The following is an 18258-nucleotide window of genomic DNA, read 5'->3' as shown; positions in this document are numbered from 1 at the left end:
CCCCCTCCGCGGCCTTTACCTCCCGGCCCTTCAGGCCTTTCTAAAAACTGCCGCGTTTCTCCTTCCTCAGCACCGGTGTCCTGCGGGAGCCCGTGTCCCTGGGGCAGTGTCAGCACGTCTTCTGCCTGTAAGTATCCCAGTGCCCCCTCCCTGGGCACCCCGAGGCTTTCCCCTCTGCTCCCATCCTGGCCCTGCGTTGGAGAAAGGGCTGCTGGCCTGGGGAATCGGGCACCGGCCGTGGTTTTTTTGGCCAGAGAGAGCAAAGAGGGAGCTCTGCCCTTCGGTGGGGTTCGGCCCATTGCTCCAGCGTCGGTGTTTGGCTTGCCAGAGTGAAGACCGGCTTCGTGAGGGCTGGTTTAGGCTTCAGGATGTTGGGCAGGTATAAAAAGAGCCCTCAATCTGATGGGGGAAGTGTTCCCTGGTAATGGGGCAGGACAAGGAAACAACTTCCAGTTCTTGCTGCCATTTCCAGCTCCTTCCTCTTTCTGGAATGATCCCTCCCGCTTTCAAGGGGACTTTGTTGCTCTGCCTGAGAGGATTGGGTACTGCTTGTCATTCCTTTGACCTGCCATGCAAGTGGCTTTGCTCCTTCAGATCTGCAGCTGTGCCTGTATGCATGTGCATCCAAGCATGTTGGGAAAGCACGAGTACCTCTGCTTACAGTTTGTCAAATAATCTGAGTGTTTAAAAAAACAAACAACTGAGTTAAATTAGAGTCCTGCTAATGAGGCAAGTCTGCAGAGGTGGTAGTCATTTGACCTGTCTTAGGACAGCTCACTGCACTGTTAGTACAGGCAGAGTCTGAGATGCTCCTCCTCCAGAGCCTCATGTGGGGAAGGTCGTGTAACCTTCTGAGTGTCCTGTGTGTCACTGCTCTTCATGGCATGAGAATGCCAACACAGGGAGTTAAAAGGTCACTCATATATCTTACACAGCTTCTGTGCACAGCACATGTGAGCTAATACCATCCTGCACAGGGAGTTAAAAGGTCACTCATATATCTTGCACAGCACATATGAGCTAATACCATCCTATGCTTGTTACAGTGGAGAGCATAGGCATTTTCTAGCCTCTGCTAAAGTAGTCTCATTTTTCAGTTACTTGAGTTGATACTGTACATGTTCTGTCAAAAAAAGCAGAGTAAAACCCTCCCTCCCTCCCTCATGGCTGTGTATTTCCTCTGTCTTCAGCTGCACATTTCTAATTGGAGCTTAAAGTCTTGAAGGCCTGAAGAATAAAATACTAGCAAAAGATTTTCTGTCTTTTTAAGGAGTAACGGATAATGGGACAGATGCCCTCAGCATCTGTTCCCACCAGTATGAATATATTAAAAGATGTACCAATGATTTCTTTCCATCCAGATGTGTGGTTTCTTTCCCAGCTTTGGCCATTAATTGCTGTAGAATATTCTGCTGTCTGAAGGAATATCTTTTTACTTGTTCCATTTGTACTACCTGTCCACAGAGTACTTGGTAAAATACACCCCAGAAGCCTGTACAAGTTATTTATGAATATGTGTTCATATTTATTTTCTAAAATGTTTTCTCAGGTGTAGTGTGGATTGTTGAAGGGTACCCATAAGGGTGGCTTAATAAACATAATTGCTTGGTACCCAAGCTTTTGGTTTTCTCCTTTGTATACCTGACCTTTTAGACATCAATGTGCCCTTTGGTTGCTGAATTTTGGATAGTGGCTGGTGGTGTTTTTTCTAAAGCTAAGGATTTAGATTAATTTAATAGGATAGGTTGGAATTGAGAAGTAACATTGACCCTTGAATCGTGCAGTTCAGATGGCAAATCTGAAGGTCCTCTCACTGGACTAATCAAATGAATAAAAGATTTTAGGCTGATGTGGGGAAAGTAGAATTACTAAGAAGCTGCAAGTGTTAAATGATTGATGCTAAGTAAATATGTTCCCCCACCTCACCTTGATCATCTGACATGAGTGCTCTGAAAGAGAAAAGTGAGGGAACATCTGCAAATCCTCGTGGGAGTTTTTACAGGAAAGTATTCAGACAGGTGAATCTTCACAACATCAAGAAAATTTTAAGTGTGGAAAAACCAGAAATGGTAATTTACTATGAGTTGGCTTGCTATCACTTTTTAAAAAATAGAAAGAATAGCCCTGTCTAGGTGAGGTGTGAAAGCATGTGGAGTTTTCTCAGTTCAAGCCCAGTTGTTGTCTGGAGACAAAGAGCACCAAGTTTTTAGCATACCTTGAAAATTTGGATCAGCTTGTGAGTGCATGGGACTCCAAAATACCACCTCTTTCATTGCAGTGTCCTGACAAGGCCATGGACTTGGCTTGCTTAATTATGGCTTGTCACTTGCCATGATAAATCTATCCTCTCTGGCATTTGTGACTTAACTCATGTGGGCTTTGCCATCGTGGTTCGACAATGTCAAAGTGAGATGTTCTCGCTGAGCCTTTGGCTGTGAAAAGGTTGGTGAGAAGCACAGAAGAAAATTTGTGCTGGTAATGGATTTTTATGTCTGACTTTCAGATCTTGTGTGGGCGACTGCGTTGGCACAAAGTGCCCGGTTTGCCACATGCCAGCCTGGGTGCAAGATGCACATATAAACCGGCAACTCGATCACATCATCCAGCTTTGCAGACAACTGCGGCACCTCCTGGGTATGGACACCTCAGGTAAGAGCAAACCCGGGGCTCTGGCAGCCCTTGAATCCAGATCACTCCCTTTCATTTCTCTGGCTCTGAAAGAATGAGCAGTGCTGCCCTGCTTAAGATTCTGAAAGGCTGTCCTGAATCATGTTTGGAAAATTGGATTTGAAGAGAACTGTCTGTATAGATTGCTTGTTCTTTGAGTCTGTTTTACTAAGAAATCTGCATGAGTGGGTTAGTCCATAATTCATTAGAATCTGTCTTCCAGAATTAGACAAAAGTGGGATAGATTCCCAAGTCAAGTGGCAGTTAGTTCTATGAATCAGGGGCACAAGTTGTTACATCTTGTGCTCTCCAGAGAGCACAAATGTGTAGTGTTCTGCAGTGCATGCTTCTTTTGGGGGGCCCTGCTCAAGGATTAATGCATCTATTTTCTTGCCTCTTGTGGATTGTGCATCAAGGTGTGCATTCTGTCCCAGTAATTGTTAGTTTAGGACTTCTGGACGTTAAAAAAATTATTTCTGTTCCTTGCCTAAATGGGGAGGGAGACAAGTCTTAATGCATTTATTTTCTGGTCCCTAAGAATCAGCTGGTCTGCTAAAATGGAATTTTGTAATTACTGTATGTGCTAGAAGATTGCAGAGATCATACTCGGGGAGTTAATCTCTTGATCAAATTTTGGGCTGATTTTCAATGTAGGAAAAAAAATGAAGTGAAGGAAGTGTAGGTGAATGGACGTTTCTTCTCCAAGCTCAGAGAGGATCATTTTATGTAATACCAAGTTTTTGAAAACATTCATTTAGCTGTCAGATACTGAAAAGGTAATTCTTCCTTCGTTATTGCTTCCTAGTATGTTTGTCTACATCAAAGATTTTTTCCTAAAGTCTAATCCTATTAGCACCTTCATTTTCGTTTTTGGGGTAGCTCTTTATTGACATCAAAATGCATTTAAGTTAGAAGGCTGAAAGCTTATGTCCAACTGTAAAGGAATACATTTTATATAGATAAAAAATCCTATGGTGATTAAATCTTCTGGAGCATAGAAAATATAGATTATGGCTTAAATAGGATTTCAAGGGAACATTTTAAGTGGTGAAGGTTTTTAAAAACATAGTTGAAATGGAATCTCATGGAGAGGAGTTATTTGTGGTGCTATAAATAAAGCATTTAAAATACAACATAGCAGTATTAGTCTTAGCAAAATGGTCTGATGTTTAACTGTGCTAGATGCTGAGTAATACATTTAATCCTAGAGTTCTTTTAGGACAAAGTTTGCCTAGTGTGCAACCTCACAGAATTAAGTGAGGTTCTTTTTGTCATTCTTTGTTCTGACTTAAAAGCAGACTCTAAATTGGAAGTTTACACGAGTTTTATTTGGAGCTAAAGTTGTGAGCTGATATGGGAGATGAGTTCCCATCACTTGTAGTCTCTGCAATAGATTAATGGCCATGGATAGTTCATAATGAGGTTCAGGGAAGAACCTCCAGAGGTGGAAATATTTCACTGTCAGGAATGGTTTGGATACATAAGTAAATGAGGAGACCTCTAACAACAGCCACTTGTGTGTAGTACTAGGGCAAATCACAAGATGCTGTAGCTTTTCAGATTTTTATGAGCAAATCCTTTAGGATGCTTTGTCACCCATCACTGGTGAATCTGTCAGCTCCCATAGATGTATATCTTGAACTTAATGCATGCAAAGTGAAATATGTTTGAGTTTTGAGAATCAGGGCCTCTCTTGCTAAGAGGTTTTTTTTCCTGTTCTTACAGCACTCTACTTCTGCCATGTTCCTGTCAACAATATTTTCTTTTCTTTTTTGCTAGAGGTCAGAAATTGTATTTTTCTGTTCCAGCAAGGAAATAGACAAAAAAAATAAATCAGTCTTTCTGTGAAGAAAAGGAAGAGAAGCAGTTGAAAAAGGAGTTTTCCCATATATTTTGTGTATTTGTTTTAAATGCCTTCTTTTGAGACAATGGTGGCTTGTCTCAGGGCTTCTGTTAAAGATCCTTGTTGACAAGTTTCTGATGCTAATGCATCATTTTGCCTGTTTTTAAACCTAAGAAACACCTAGTGAATGCAGTGAGTTGTGTGTGTTGTCTTGAAAACCACCCAGAACTCTTGGGACCTTCTCAGGATAGGGATAACCTTGTGTTTTGAATAGTTCAAGTATAAAAATCCCTCTACCTCCTTGTTCCACCATGGAAGTAACTCAGGAAAGACTGCAAAAGACAGCTAATGTTTCCTTTTTAAATTAAAAGGAAGCACAGCAAATGACACTACAGAATAGTACTGGGGCCACTGAAGGGAAATTGGCAAAGAACAAAGCTGAAACTGACTAGAAAAAAAGATACAGGTAGTAAATGCTGAGTCTTAAAATTCATTCACTTGTTAGAGATGTTACGTCCTTGGTCTATGGCAAGGTAAGGTGACCCATCTGACATTTTCACTGTTTAATGTTGTAGCTTTACAAGGGTAATGGGAAGCTATTTGGCTGGCAGGCTTCATAGATGGGGTGCCTGCACCTCAGAATCTTTAGCTTTAATGTTGCAGAGTCCAAGACATTCTGAGAACTGGAGTTGATGAGATGATGGGCTTCCTAGGTGGGTAATTGTTAAGAACCTGTTGACCCATGGACATAGTGTATATAGTATAGCAGAGATGAAGAGGGATGATTTTACAGCAATGATTTTGAAAGTGAGTTTCTAAATACCTCAGCAGATTTTTCTGTGTGGTGTTATTTAAGAGGAAGATTGCTGTAAATTTTCACAACAACCACTTACAGTTGTTTTATCTTATTCTTTCCAACATAATCTCCTTCACTCTGGCACAATCAACACAAAGCCTTCCACCCCCACACACTTCCTCATACAAAGCTAGACCTTGCAGGTGTTGATCAAAGCTTCCTAAGCTCATGTTGATGCTGACGGACAGTAGGAAAAATTAACTTTTGATTAGTCTTTATAGTAGCATAATTTAGTTTCACATTTACTGGTGTGGAGGGAGAGATATTGAACTCCTGTTGTAACAGATTACATTGCATTTCATGTACACTGTGACATTTTTCATAATAGCTAAAGATGAGTTTTTGAATAGCTGGAATTTCTCCCTTCCCCTCCCTTCCCCCCCCCCCCCCCGTATTGAATACTTAACTTGCAAAATAATGATTCTTTGGTGAAGGCACTAATGTTGCACAGATGGTACCAAAGCACTTCCCTTTGATTTTTAATAAGGGACTGATTTGTCAAAGAGATTTCTCAACTTCTGTTCTGAAACCCATAATAGAGAATAATTTGAAAAGGCACACAATGTGCATCATTATATTCCTTTGATGCAGATTAATGACAGCTAAACCACATTTTCTAATTGCACCTTTTTTCCTGCTCTAGCCTGTTACTGCACTACAGCAGAACTTGGATATGTAACTTTCTAGGCTGCAAGGCACTAAGGCACTGCCTGTCTCTTACTCTTTTTGTCTACTCAACCCTTTTAGCACTTAAGAAATTTAACTCTATTGTATGTCAGCGTTAAGAAACTTGTGCTTGTTATGTGCAGATAAGTTTAATTTAAAAGGAATTCAGTTAATATTTTGTGAATATGAATGTTTTAATAACATAATGTAATGGAGAGTAAATTTATTGAGTTTGTTATAGGCTGATTCTAATGCTGTTATTGTAGATAGTCTTTACACTTACTGGAGATGCTGAAAATCTTGAATTAGTAGGGCATGCATTACTGATTTACTTTGTTTTAATGAGTCTCTGAAATTTTTGGGAGGATACTCCTTATGTGTTAAAGACAATTAAACCATAATTTATATACAGTAATTTTTTCATTCTTGTTGAGACACAAGCTCTGGCTTTCAAGTTGGTGACAGCCAAGAATTCCTTTGGATCGATTTTTCTATCAGCAAGTTTCTCTGAAGATAGTTTAACTGAGTGCACTTAGCTACCAGATAATACTCTCTTTATAGAAATTAACATTTGTATGTTAAACCGTAAGTTTCTTAGCACTATGTCTTTTCTCTTTTTGCCTCTCAAAGGATTAGATTTTTCAGGGAGGGTTGATTGGCCATTTGTCCTTATTGCTTCTACTCCCTATCCTGTATGCTTTGGAAATGGAGGAAAGGGGCAGCAGAGGCTAAGAATAAAGTTTCTTTGCAGATGCTGTGTAGAACTGTTAAGGTAGAGTTGATGTTAGCTACAGAATATTCCAAAAGATGAAAGATGGAGTTATTGTAGACCATCTGAGACACACCAAACACCTGGCAGAAATTGCAGGATCTTCCCCAGTGGGCTTTGGAGATACCTGGCCTCTCAGTGTCCCACATCTCTAACATGCGTGGCCTTTTGAACATGTTCTGTGCGTGCCTTCCTGTTCTAAAACATGCAACAGACTCTTTTTACACCTAAAGAAGTTGGATGTGAGGAAGAATAATCCTGGGAAAGTATTCAATGTATTTTTGGTGGATTTTTAATAACCAGATTAGTAGGTCCCTACTGAGCAACTAGTAATGAACAGATCAGTTCAAGAATCCTTGTGGTTGATATTTCACAAGCTTTCTTGCTGCCAGAATTGGTGTATACATAGCTTCCAGTGTAAATGCTGAATTGTGTTATGCTGCTTTAGATCCTTCTTCTGAAGGACAGAGCCTTTGATTGAATTTGTCACTTTGACTTTAAAGTCTTACTGTGCTATATGCATCAAAAAAGAATTCTGGCTATCACCAAATTGTTGCACAAATTACTTTTGCAAGCTGATTTTATTCTTGCTCTTTACTTGGAGATGACTGATAGTTCTAGCAGGTAAATATTTGCAAGTTGTGTAAACAGTGAAGGCAAGACAAGTTAATAGTAACTGTGTTTCTTACTTTGTATCTTTCTGCAATCAAGCTGTTCCTCTTTTTAGATGTTATTGTCAGAATGAAATCGGATATCTTTCTGAAGGCTAGATATGGATAGTTCAGAGAGTTCAGTCTTAATTTCAGTGCTTTCTTCCCTGTTTGCACCAAGCCCAGCCCTAGAGGAAAGCCAAATAGCTGCAGTTCTGTACTTGATGGTTATCTTTACGTACCTAAATGATTGATTAGCTGGCCTCAAGGTGTATTCTTCTAGACTCAGACATTTTTGGTCTGATGCCTTATGTATTCCTCTAGATAAATCTTCTAATACCTAGTGTATTTCAGTTCAAGAGGGAAACAGGGTAATTTAAATCAAGATCGAGGAAACATTTAATCTTGAAATCTTGCTTTAAAAAAATCTGCAAATATCTATTTTGGTGTTAAATTACCAGCTACACAGTTCTGTTTTAAGTGAAATTTCAAGCTTTTTGTGGCTATGAGATTTGGACTAGTGTGTCTGCTGTGTGTGGGTTTTCACAGCTAGCTGTGGAAAACAGGCTATAGTTGCTAACACCAAAAAGAAGGTACAGAGAAGACAGTTTTTCCCTAGAAAGTGAATGCACTGAAGATACATTGTTGCAGTGAGTGTCTTTCAGTGATCAAGATTTAGTAGAGTATATTTCACAAATGTTTAAAAAACCCCACTAAAAATAGCAATAATGCTACCTTACTTGCCTCACTAGGCAAAACTTGGTTTGATCATTGCTATAAACAGTCACAAGGCTTTTGGGAATGCTAGTTTAGTCCCCTGAGGTTGGAGGCAACAGAAAGAATGAGTTGTGCATTTACTTTGGAGGTCTTGTCCAAACAACCTACAATAACTTAGGTTTCCAAGAAGGAATCTGTAAAAAAAAAAATCTTAATTTTTTTTGTACTTAAAGAGGTGTTGTCCAATTAAATTAGTGTTTAACTTAGAGGTCACTTTATACTCCTTAATTTATTTCTAGGCCATTGAGGACACCAGTTATAGGCCTTGTTCTCAACTGTTACTTCAGACACTGAGAGTACAGGATATTAATCTGGTTATTGATTTGTAATATGCTTTACAACGTGACTTATGAAATTGCTCCACTGCATATTTTAAAAGAAATGTTTGAGATCATCAAAAAGTGTAGCTTCCTTGGAATTATTTACTACCAAAGGGTAAAGGATCAAGGGACAGGACACAATTACTTACAGATTTTCTATATATTCCTCTGATTCATGTGCCATATCTGTGGAGTCAGTCAAAATTTGTGTGGGATGCTCAACATCCTTGTAAAGTATTATTTTCACTTGCTTGCAGTTATTCCCTGTTCATCTTCAGATGAACTGTAATATCTTTGGAAAACTGTGTGCTTTTGTGTGTATGCACAGGCTAATTTGTTAAATGCATTTCCAAGGAAAACTGAGAGAACCAGTGTCTTTCCTCTCTTATAACCTGGTCAGAAATCTGTGGCTGTGCTGTGTTGTGAACCCAGCCTGTTGAGGACACGTCTGTCTGGGTGCTCGCTTGCCTCGTGGCTAGTTTAGCTGCACAGGGATCCCTGAGCCCCAGTGTGTCCTGTGACCTTGCCACTTGCTTTAGAACCTGTGTCTCTTCAGGAGCAAGGCAGTTGGTCATAGGTTGTATTTAGTAACACTTCATCAGTTGTTACAATTATTATTCTGATCTTTTTTCTATGTGATCTTCTACTGAAGGCAACCATAAATTATTTTTCCTCTTCCCTGATGCTCTTAGACTCAACGGAAGGTATGTCAACACCAACAGAGTCAGACTTTGGAAAAAAGTGTAAGAAGGAACAGATAAAAATGTGGTTCAGCCCAAGAAGCAGGAAGATTAGATGCACCCTAAACAAGAGTCAGCCTGAGTCTAAAAGCAATGACCTTTGTCAAGACACATCTTCAGTTTATGATTTCCTTCCTTCACCTCCTCATGAAAAACCCTCTAAGCCGACAAGAAAACCAACACAGAGACAGAGTAAGAAGATGAAGAGGAAATGTCTAGCAGACATTAACAAAGTGTGGAGCTTTGAGAAGCCTGAGCAGAAAGGAGTTGAGGAGAAAACTCCCAAGGAAAAGTGTGTGACCATCTGCAGTCAACCATTAGTCTTGTGTACTCCAGAACCAAACAGCCCTGAAGAGACACTTCATTTTTTTAGTCTGTAAAGACAGCAGATGACAGAAAAAATCTGGAAAGTGTGGAAGTGTTGCCACAGGTAAAAGTATCAGAGAAGAAAGATAACAGTGCGGTTGTATGCCCTGCACAAGTCAGCAAAGAAAAAAAATGTGCTACAGAGACATCGCTGCCAATAGAGAATGAAACTACACCTTTGAAACGTGGAAGGGAGCAACCCAGACTTCCAGTTACTTCCCAGTCTAAAAGACCAAGAACAGAGAGGAGCAGTACGGAGAAGTCAGTCAGACAGGTAGACTGCTCAGAGGATTTACCTCAGGGTTACCCGATCTCCCCAACAACTGACAAGACACCAGTTCAGGTTTCTTCCTCTGGATCAAAAGTCACTGACACTGGAGTGAAGACAAGAAGCTCCACAGTCTTTCAAGCAATAAATAGTCGGTCACTTTCAAAATGTCCCTCCACCCCCTCTAAGTTGAAGACCTGTAATCAAGTAGGAATACCACATAGTCCTTCTGTGTTGAAGTCCCCTGGTGGTAACACAATTGCCAGAAGAAATTACAAAGGAGAGACTTTGCTCCACCTTGCTTCTATTAAGGTAGGACTGTCATCATCTTTTTCTAGTTTAAAAAAATCCTGGAAAACGGTTACTTCAGTATATCCTATTTCTGGAGGGGCAATATCTCATCCTGGGGTCTTTTTCTTCTAGACTTTTTTGTGATTTTCCAACCTGATTCTCTGGTTTGATAAATTACTATTGGAATTTTCAAACATGGTTATACTTGAGAAACTTAATGTACTACAGGGTCAGTTGTACCTATGAGTTGTAGGAAGTGAAAAGCATTGAAATGTTTTGGCCTTACGTACCATAAAGCTGCCTCTGGTTTGTCATTAGGAGTTTAGCTAAGTATTTCTGACCTCACTGAGTGATCTTCTTGATCAGTTTAGCTTGACCTGGTAACTCAGCCAGGGCAAGATCTGAATTACCTACATAAAGCTAATTCTATGCCACCTTAATTGAGGTGATTTATTTAATAATCTTTGATGTAAGTGTTGGGTGAAAGGGAATGAAAGGCTGCACCCTGGGATTCCCATGCTGACCCCTATGCTCAGGGCATGCTGTCCTTACAGATGGTGGACAAGGGAAAATTAGAGTAGAGTGGAAACATTTTGAGTACACTTGAGTTCTATGTAGGATCAGTGTTATTCTTGGAATGACAGCTGCCATTTATTTTGCTGTTACTGTCTTAGCCAGTTTGTGCTGTGGTAGAACTTCATGGCTTTGCTCATTGCAAGGAATGTCCTTCCCTATTACTATGTAAAAGGTGCCTGTAGGTAAGGTAGGTTGAATGATTCCAGTCAGACTCATCAGATAGCTGCTCTCTTCTGAGAGGTCATTTTAAAGAGTTAGTAGTGTGGCAATTTAAATGTACTTTGTGCTAAATCATAATATAGAAATACTGTGTGGTTAATAAACTGCCTGAACTGGTAGAACTGATTTGTCTGTAAGTATCCTGACATAAAGCACTTCAATTTGTTGAGACAAAGACTGTTCTTGATAAATAACTGCCCTCTTTCAAAGGCATTCTAATAAGCCGTTGCTGCAGCACAAGACCTTTTTAAATGGAAGTGGCAGCTGAGTTGAGTTCAAATACCTTACTTCATGCCATTAATATGAAATTAGGGAGGAGAAAAGGAAACTGTCCACACAGGACTCAAGAGCTTTAAATGATAGATCTCGTTGCCTCTTGCCCTATGTCCTGTATATTTCTCTTTATTAAAGTACTGTTTACAAATCATTCTTTCATGATTTTCTGGGAATTTGTAGGGAATACTGTTATGAGTGATTCTAAAAAGATTGATCTGTCTTCACAAATTTTCACACAGCAATATGTCTGAAATTTCTTTGCAACACAAATGTTTCACCTAAGAAAATAAACCATATCTACAGCTTGTTGTGAATAAGACTTGGAGTAAACAGTGATACACCACCAAGGCAGTTCTTAGTTTTGAAGATAAAGGAGTTAAAAATTAAACATTTCATGCTGTAGACAAAAAGAATAACCAACTTTTGATATCCAAGCTTAGTGGTGTAGTTGGCACTGCTTGTTGGCATTGGTGCACCCCTCTCAGAGAGAGGGTTAGAGCTCTTTCAGTGGGATGGCAAGCTGACCTCCAGCTGTAGTGTGGGCAGAGACATGAATGCTTTTATAAGTCCTGTGTTTGAATTCATTTTGGTATAATCTTTTAATGTTTATAGTCATTGAACTAAAATGGGAAGTTGCTTCTCTTCCTCATTAGTTCAGCTGTGGTTTTAATTCATTTTATGTTGAGGTGCTCATTAGTAAAGGCTTGTTTAGATATGTAGGGGGTGATCTCAAAGTTACTACTCTCTTCTAAACGTAATTAAATAAGGCAAGGAGACTGGTCTGTTGGGCATGGTCTTATTTTGCTTGCATGTATGTTTCCAGCTTCTGAACTTTCAGTGCAACACTGAGAAATTTGTTTTACCATCTGAACTTCAGCTCCTCATCTGTAGAAGGAGGTTATGCAGATTATCTCCTTTCATTTGTGGTCTGTGTGGTTTTATAGCTTAATCATAATTATATTATGGTGGTCCTAAGAAGATGCTGCATCCCTTGGTAGCCAGTAAATGTAGGCACTGTTACAAGTCCGTATTAAAGTGGATTAAAACTAAGTTGCTCAAGCCAGCATGATGTGAGGACTTGGTCTTTGTAGAGAGTCATTGGTCATGGGTTTTGTTAGCATTTTACTTTTGTTAAGCAGTAAACAAGAAATAGTAGTGATAATTGCCATGAATCTGCTGGGAATATGTGGCAATTGCAAAACATTTTTTTGCATGCAAGTATCTTAAAACCTTTATGTTTCTAGATCACACTGCTAAGTTGTAAGAATCCTGCTATAGAACTGATAAATGTGTTTTCTGAAATAAGCTGGTCTGAAAAATACAAGGCTTTATACCATATATATATTATTGCTGTGTGTTTTTTTTTAAATACTCCTGTCCTTTTTTCCTGTTTCTGGAAGAAGTATTTCTCTTCTGGTTTTGTTTTATAGGTGATTTTCTTCTTGTTCTTTCCACAGCCAGTAATGTTTTTCTGTGTGTGTAACAGGGAACAGACTTGCAGCTGCAACCCTCCCCACAAAGTGAAATAAAGTATAATTCTCTAGGACTTAATGAATTAAAAAAATAAAGCTGTATTATTTTCATTAGCTCTTAAGGTCTAATATCCTGGATTTAATTAAAGCTAAGTGAGTTCTCCCTTTTTTCTTGTTTAAGAGATAATGATGTTATTAGACATTAAAATTAAGTGTATTGTGCTATTTTTAAATGATTCTGAGGGGTTGTCCCTGTTTACTACTACTCTGAGTTATAAACTTATGGAAATCAAAATGGTTCTCAAGAAGGATTCTGGTGTGGGTGAACTTAATGCCAAGTAACACTAATAAAATAAATGCAGCTCTCCCCCTAGCAAACATCAGTCATGTTTATCTTCTTCCTTAATAATTAAAGGTAAAGCTTCCAATTAGCTAAAATACAAAGCATGACCTCTTCACTCCTAATACTCTAAACTGATGGGAAATTGCCCAGTCAACAGCCCTTCCACATATGATTGCTTTTTACAGTAAAATAACAAATTGTTCACAGGACTAGCTCTCAGGTGGCAACTAAAAATGCAGTGCAGTACTACTTAACTAGTTAGTACAGAATGTTAAATCTACTACAGAGAGAAATACATCATAGTTTCTTGGTACAGTATTTCAGGTCTTGGTTGTGTCTGTTTCTTGTGCATTGACAGGGGAGAATCCCTGCCGCCATGGATTTCAGAAGGAGTAATAGTGCAAGGTGCAGCACCTGGCTGGGTGCAATCCCAAGCAAAATTACAGGTTGGGCAGAGAATGGGTTAAGAGCAATCCTGAGGAAAAGTACTTAGGAGTGTTGACTTGGACTGTCAGTGTGGTCTGGCAGTCCAGAAAGCCTGCTGTGTCCTGGGCTGCATCAAAAGCAGTGTGACTAGCAGGTCAAGGGTGGGGTTTCTCCCCTTCTGCTTTTGTGAGACTCCCCTGCCCTGCAGTGCTATGTCCAGTTCTGGAGTCCTCAACACAAGGACAAGGACCTGCTGGATTGAGTCTAGAGTGGGTCACAGAAGTGATCAGAGGGCTGGAGCTCCTCTGCTATGGAGCCAGGCTAAGAGAGTTGGGATTGTTCAGCCTGGAGAAGAGAAGGCTTCAGGGAGACCTTAGAGGACCTTCCAATGCCTGAAAAGTCTACATGAAATCTGGGGAGGGACTTTTTACAAGGACACGGAGTGATGGGACAAGAGGGAATGGTTTTAAGCAGAAAGAGGGGAGATTTAGATTGGATACTAGGAAGAAACTCTCCTGTGAGGCTGGTGAGACATTGGCCCAGGTTACCCAGAAAAGCTGTGGCTGCCCCATTCCTGGCAGTGTTGAAGGGCAGGTTGGATGGGGCTTGGAGCAGCCTGGGCTGGTGGGAGGTGTTCCTGCCTATGCAGGGGAGTTGGAACAAGATTATCTTTAAGGTCCCTTCCAACCCAAACCAGTCTGTGGTTCTATGAACTGCAGTGCAACAGGATAAGAGAGGACCATGGCAACAGCTGCACTGTTAGAGGATGGAAGGTAGCTGGGAGAAGGTTTTGATTTCTATGGTTCAAGTATGAAGCAATTAGAGTTGTCTCTGCTCTGAGGAAAGAGGAAGTTAAACCCTTCAGTTTTGACAGTTGGCCATCAGGGCCTTAATAAAGGCTTCACCCTCGGCCAGCCTGCTGTACTCTTCATATTCATTACACTTAACATGGTAATAGATAATTCCTTCCAAGCCTGTGAAACTGTTCTTTGTTTTTATTGCTTTCTTACCAGTCAATGACATCTCAGTAAGAGTGAAAGGATTTTTTGGTTTTGTGAGCATGTGATAGCCCCCATCAGAATACTTTTTAGATACTTTTCTGAGTGTCCCTGACCTAGTCAGCTGTGCCGTTCCCTGCTGTTGATGCCAGATGGGTATGGATCATGGTTGAGTGTTGGATCAGGCATGTACATGGGTGCAGTGTCTCCCCTGCTGCCTTTCCTCTTGCACCTTTAGGTTGTGCTGCTGTGCAGTCAGACACTCCCAGCCTCCCCTGAGCAAAAGGCAGTGGATGGGCAGCATCCTTCCAGCCAGCTGCTTCACAGTGAATGAATGCATCTGTTCCTCTAAGGTCATCTTGTCCAGACCTCGTGATTTTGTGTGGCAGGTGACTTAGCTGTGTTTGTAATACACATTGGAGAAATGAGGTCTGCTGGCAGAAGCTAGCAGCATGACTCCAATGAAGGTGTAGCTCTTCAGGCTGCTTTGGTGTTGTAGTTTGACACTGATTCCCTAATGTTAAAGCCAAGTGCTATTGGAATGGTAAGCACCCTCCCTGATTAAGGTTAGTATCTAGCAGGTAGCTTAAGATAAATATGAAGCAGTGCAATGGTTTCAAATGCCAAACTTAAGAATATGAGAACAGACTATGAGTCAAAGCAATCCATCTTCCAAAGTGCTCATTTGAAACCTTAGAAACAAATTGCCATATGTTTTTGATAATGCTTCGTTGTTACTTCTCTTGTTTCTGAGGTGCATTAGACTTAACTTCTTTTTGTTTTCCTTTTGTTAAAGGTTAAGCATACCTTATACTTGTATGCTTGTTAGTTAATAAATGCTCTGATAGGTGGGCAATTAATTTAGAGAAATCTGAGGTGTGAAACTTGCCAGTTCCTGGAAGGAGTTGATGGGAGCATTCATAATTACTGTAAGGACTTTGTAATTCATACTTTTCCTTTTGACCACTTAAAAGTTGTAAAGAGTTTCCCCCTCCTCCACCATAACTTAGACAAGCAAATATATTTGGGTTTGAGAGGCAATTTTTATTCATTTTTTTAAATGGAAGCATTGAAGTCACTTAGTTACCTTTTCAAATAAAGGGGGAAGTACTTGTTTGAAGTGGTACAGGTTTTTAGCTTAATTTTAATGTACTGCCCAATTCTTTGGGACTCTTACTTTTGAACTGAACATTTTCATTAACTTGATTTAAATGTGACTTTTGGGTGTGAATTATCTATGGTAAATGGAAATATTAAAAGGCAAAATGGGAAGAAAAAAACCCCTACCTATAAAATCAAGCAGTTCTTCTTAATCATCTGTCTGCATTAACATCGTAACACAATTCACTTGGAAAAAAAACCAGGAGGAAAAACATTGTCCAAGCCAAGTGGGGATGGTTTTCTGGGCTTATGCCATGTGCAAGTGTAGGAACTGAATTCTCATTGGGAAGGAAGTGTTTGTAAAGCTGTGCAAATACCCTTCTCTGTGTAAGCTATTGCTGTCTTCTAGATCTGCCGACAGATGGCCCCAATGCCTTTCTTGCTTCTGTGGTTTTCAGGGCTCCCTTAAGCTGTAGCAGAGGAAGAGCCCATCCATTGCATTATTGTGTTTTCACTCTACATGAGCTTTCTTATGAGCTTAAAATGTCCTTTGCTTTGTTTCTTGCAAACGGAAAATTTTACATTCTGCAGTCGTTTCTTCCTCTTCAGGAGCTGGTTGTAATCCTTCATTGATAATGAGATTGAACAGTGAACGCTTCCCTGTGAATTGTTAGTTAGCTTTTTTCTACCTGGTGTTTATCCTGTTCTCAACTTCTGAACAAGTGGAATCTCCACTTACATTTCCAGCCTGCTGTTGCTACAGACTGCTGATACCAGTTTTGAGGCCCCTCCTCGAATCATCTGGGATGGTTATTACTCTCTATTTGGGACTGGAGGTTTTATTCTGGCCTTCTGGTTTTATTCTCCCTTCAGGGAGTTAAATATATAAATTCTATTTCCATACTGGTCAAAGCACAACTTTATGAAGCATGTTTGAATTAGTAATCTCAAAGCAATATGTGGGTATAGGTGTAGTCTTTTCTGCTTTCTTGTGGAGGAAAGACATGTTATGGAGATATTTGTGGCTAGGACTTGCGCCCCTACCAGATGCTTAGCCTTTTTGGTTTAGAGTTGAGCAAAATATTAACTTTTAATTCTATCAGCTTTGGTAGAACTGGTTAGTGTGTTAACTGCACTTTTTTTACTTTTGGATCACTATCAGATGATGTTTGTCCTCTTTGCAGGAGGCACCCTAACACGTCTGATAAGGATCTGCTTCTTGAAATTTTGTCTTCCTCTTTTTAATTAGGTATTCACAATATAGTAAATAGCCTCTGAAGGGAACAAAAAGCATGTTCTCCTAGCTATTAGCAATTTTGTTAACATATCTCTTGGCATCTTGACTGACAGCACCCATCCAGTCATTGTGCAGTACAGCTGGCATGACAGCTTTCCCTCCCTTTCTGTCACTCACTGCTAGGTGCTGGTTGCAGGCAGCAGGTTCCATTTACAGCTGAGGTGATGAGAATCTTTTTCTTCTGTAAACAGCAGAACACCAATTTTCTAATTTTGACTTGCACCTGAATTTCATTCTATGGCTATCATCAGTACTGGTGTCCACACCAGCAATATTTCCTTTGATAAAACTGCAGTCATGTTTTACAAATCAACACTCACAAACTGTTCTGAAAAGCTGTGATGCTACCTAATGCCCACAAATTATTAGCTACACTTACTGCTTTAAAGGAGTATTCTTGAAATGTCAAACCCTTGCTGTACGTGTTTGGAAACCTAACTTTAAATGATGAGCTCAGATCTCGCTCGTTATAGATAATTGTATCTTCTCTCTGTAGAAAAAGATCTAGTGCTGAGCACTGTTTTAGCTGCCTCTGAATAAACTTCAGGTTTGATGCATGTCTATTACCTTGCAACCATAAGGTATTCCAACAGCAGCATATTCTTTAATTGCTTTGAAAAAAATCCTACATTTTGCTGGGACATCTAGGTTGTGAATATAACATGAAGTTTCTGATGTGGTAATTTGACTGTTGTAAAGCCAGTGATTCCTAGCATTTTTGGGTGAATTTTGAGTTTCCATTTGTTGCCTGCTGGATTTATTTCTGTTGAGCAGAGTCTGTCTTAATATTTTCCTCTAACTAAAGAGTAAAGATTAAAGCTATTTTGTTTTTCCAGAGTGTTTCTTGATAACACAAAAATAGGTTTAAGTTTATTTTTGTTGTATTTAAAGCTTGATTCAATATTATCTCACTTTTTCTAAGGTATGTTGTGGTGTAACAGGAACTCCTTGACTTGCCACTATTTAAGGGCATGGAACTTTATATCATGGATAAAACTTCTCTTCCCTCTTCTAAGTCCTAATATTTTATATATTCTAAGTTTGGCCGTGGGCAAGCGCTAGGATACCAGTTTTATATTAGTCTGTTCATTGGGGATTGCAATACCTTAGTCTAGAGAAAGTGTTAGTGGTTGTCTCAAAATGCTTGGTTGAGATGGATCCTGAAAACCAAAACAAAGTCAACCCCTCCATGTTCCCCCCCAACCTAAAATAAATAGAACTGGGGACCTGGTGGCAAACAATGAGGAAACTTGAGGCTTACTAGGCTAGTTTAGCTTCTGAAAAGCTTATTTAGGTGGTTTTGGTTGTTAGATGAGACTTTGCAATGTCCTCTTTCC

At 39.8% G+C, this 18258-nt stretch overlaps 1 protein-coding gene across 1 annotated transcript in view; it reads left to right on the top strand.

Moving 5' to 3' along the window:
• BARD1 (BRCA1 associated RING domain 1) overlaps positions 1-18258 on the top strand; it is a 52706-nt gene that overhangs the window by 11233 nt on the left and 23215 nt on the right. Inside the window, 4 exon segments of the mRNA XM_009996960.1 lie at positions 71-127; positions 2504-2649; positions 9241-9659; positions 9662-10234. Of these exon segments, the coding sequence (XP_009995262.1) occupies positions 71-127; positions 2504-2649; positions 9241-9659; positions 9662-10234 (1195 nt within the window).

The sequence above is a fragment of the Chaetura pelagica genome, unplaced genomic scaffold, assembly GCF_000747805.2.
Source record: "Chaetura pelagica isolate M959 unplaced genomic scaffold, ChaPel_1.0 scaffold300, whole genome shotgun sequence".
In the NCBI taxonomy this organism is placed as follows: domain Eukaryota; kingdom Metazoa; phylum Chordata; class Aves; order Apodiformes; family Apodidae; genus Chaetura; species Chaetura pelagica.
Note: the sequence above shows the minus strand (reverse complement) of the source record. Positions and strands in the feature narration are given on the sequence as shown.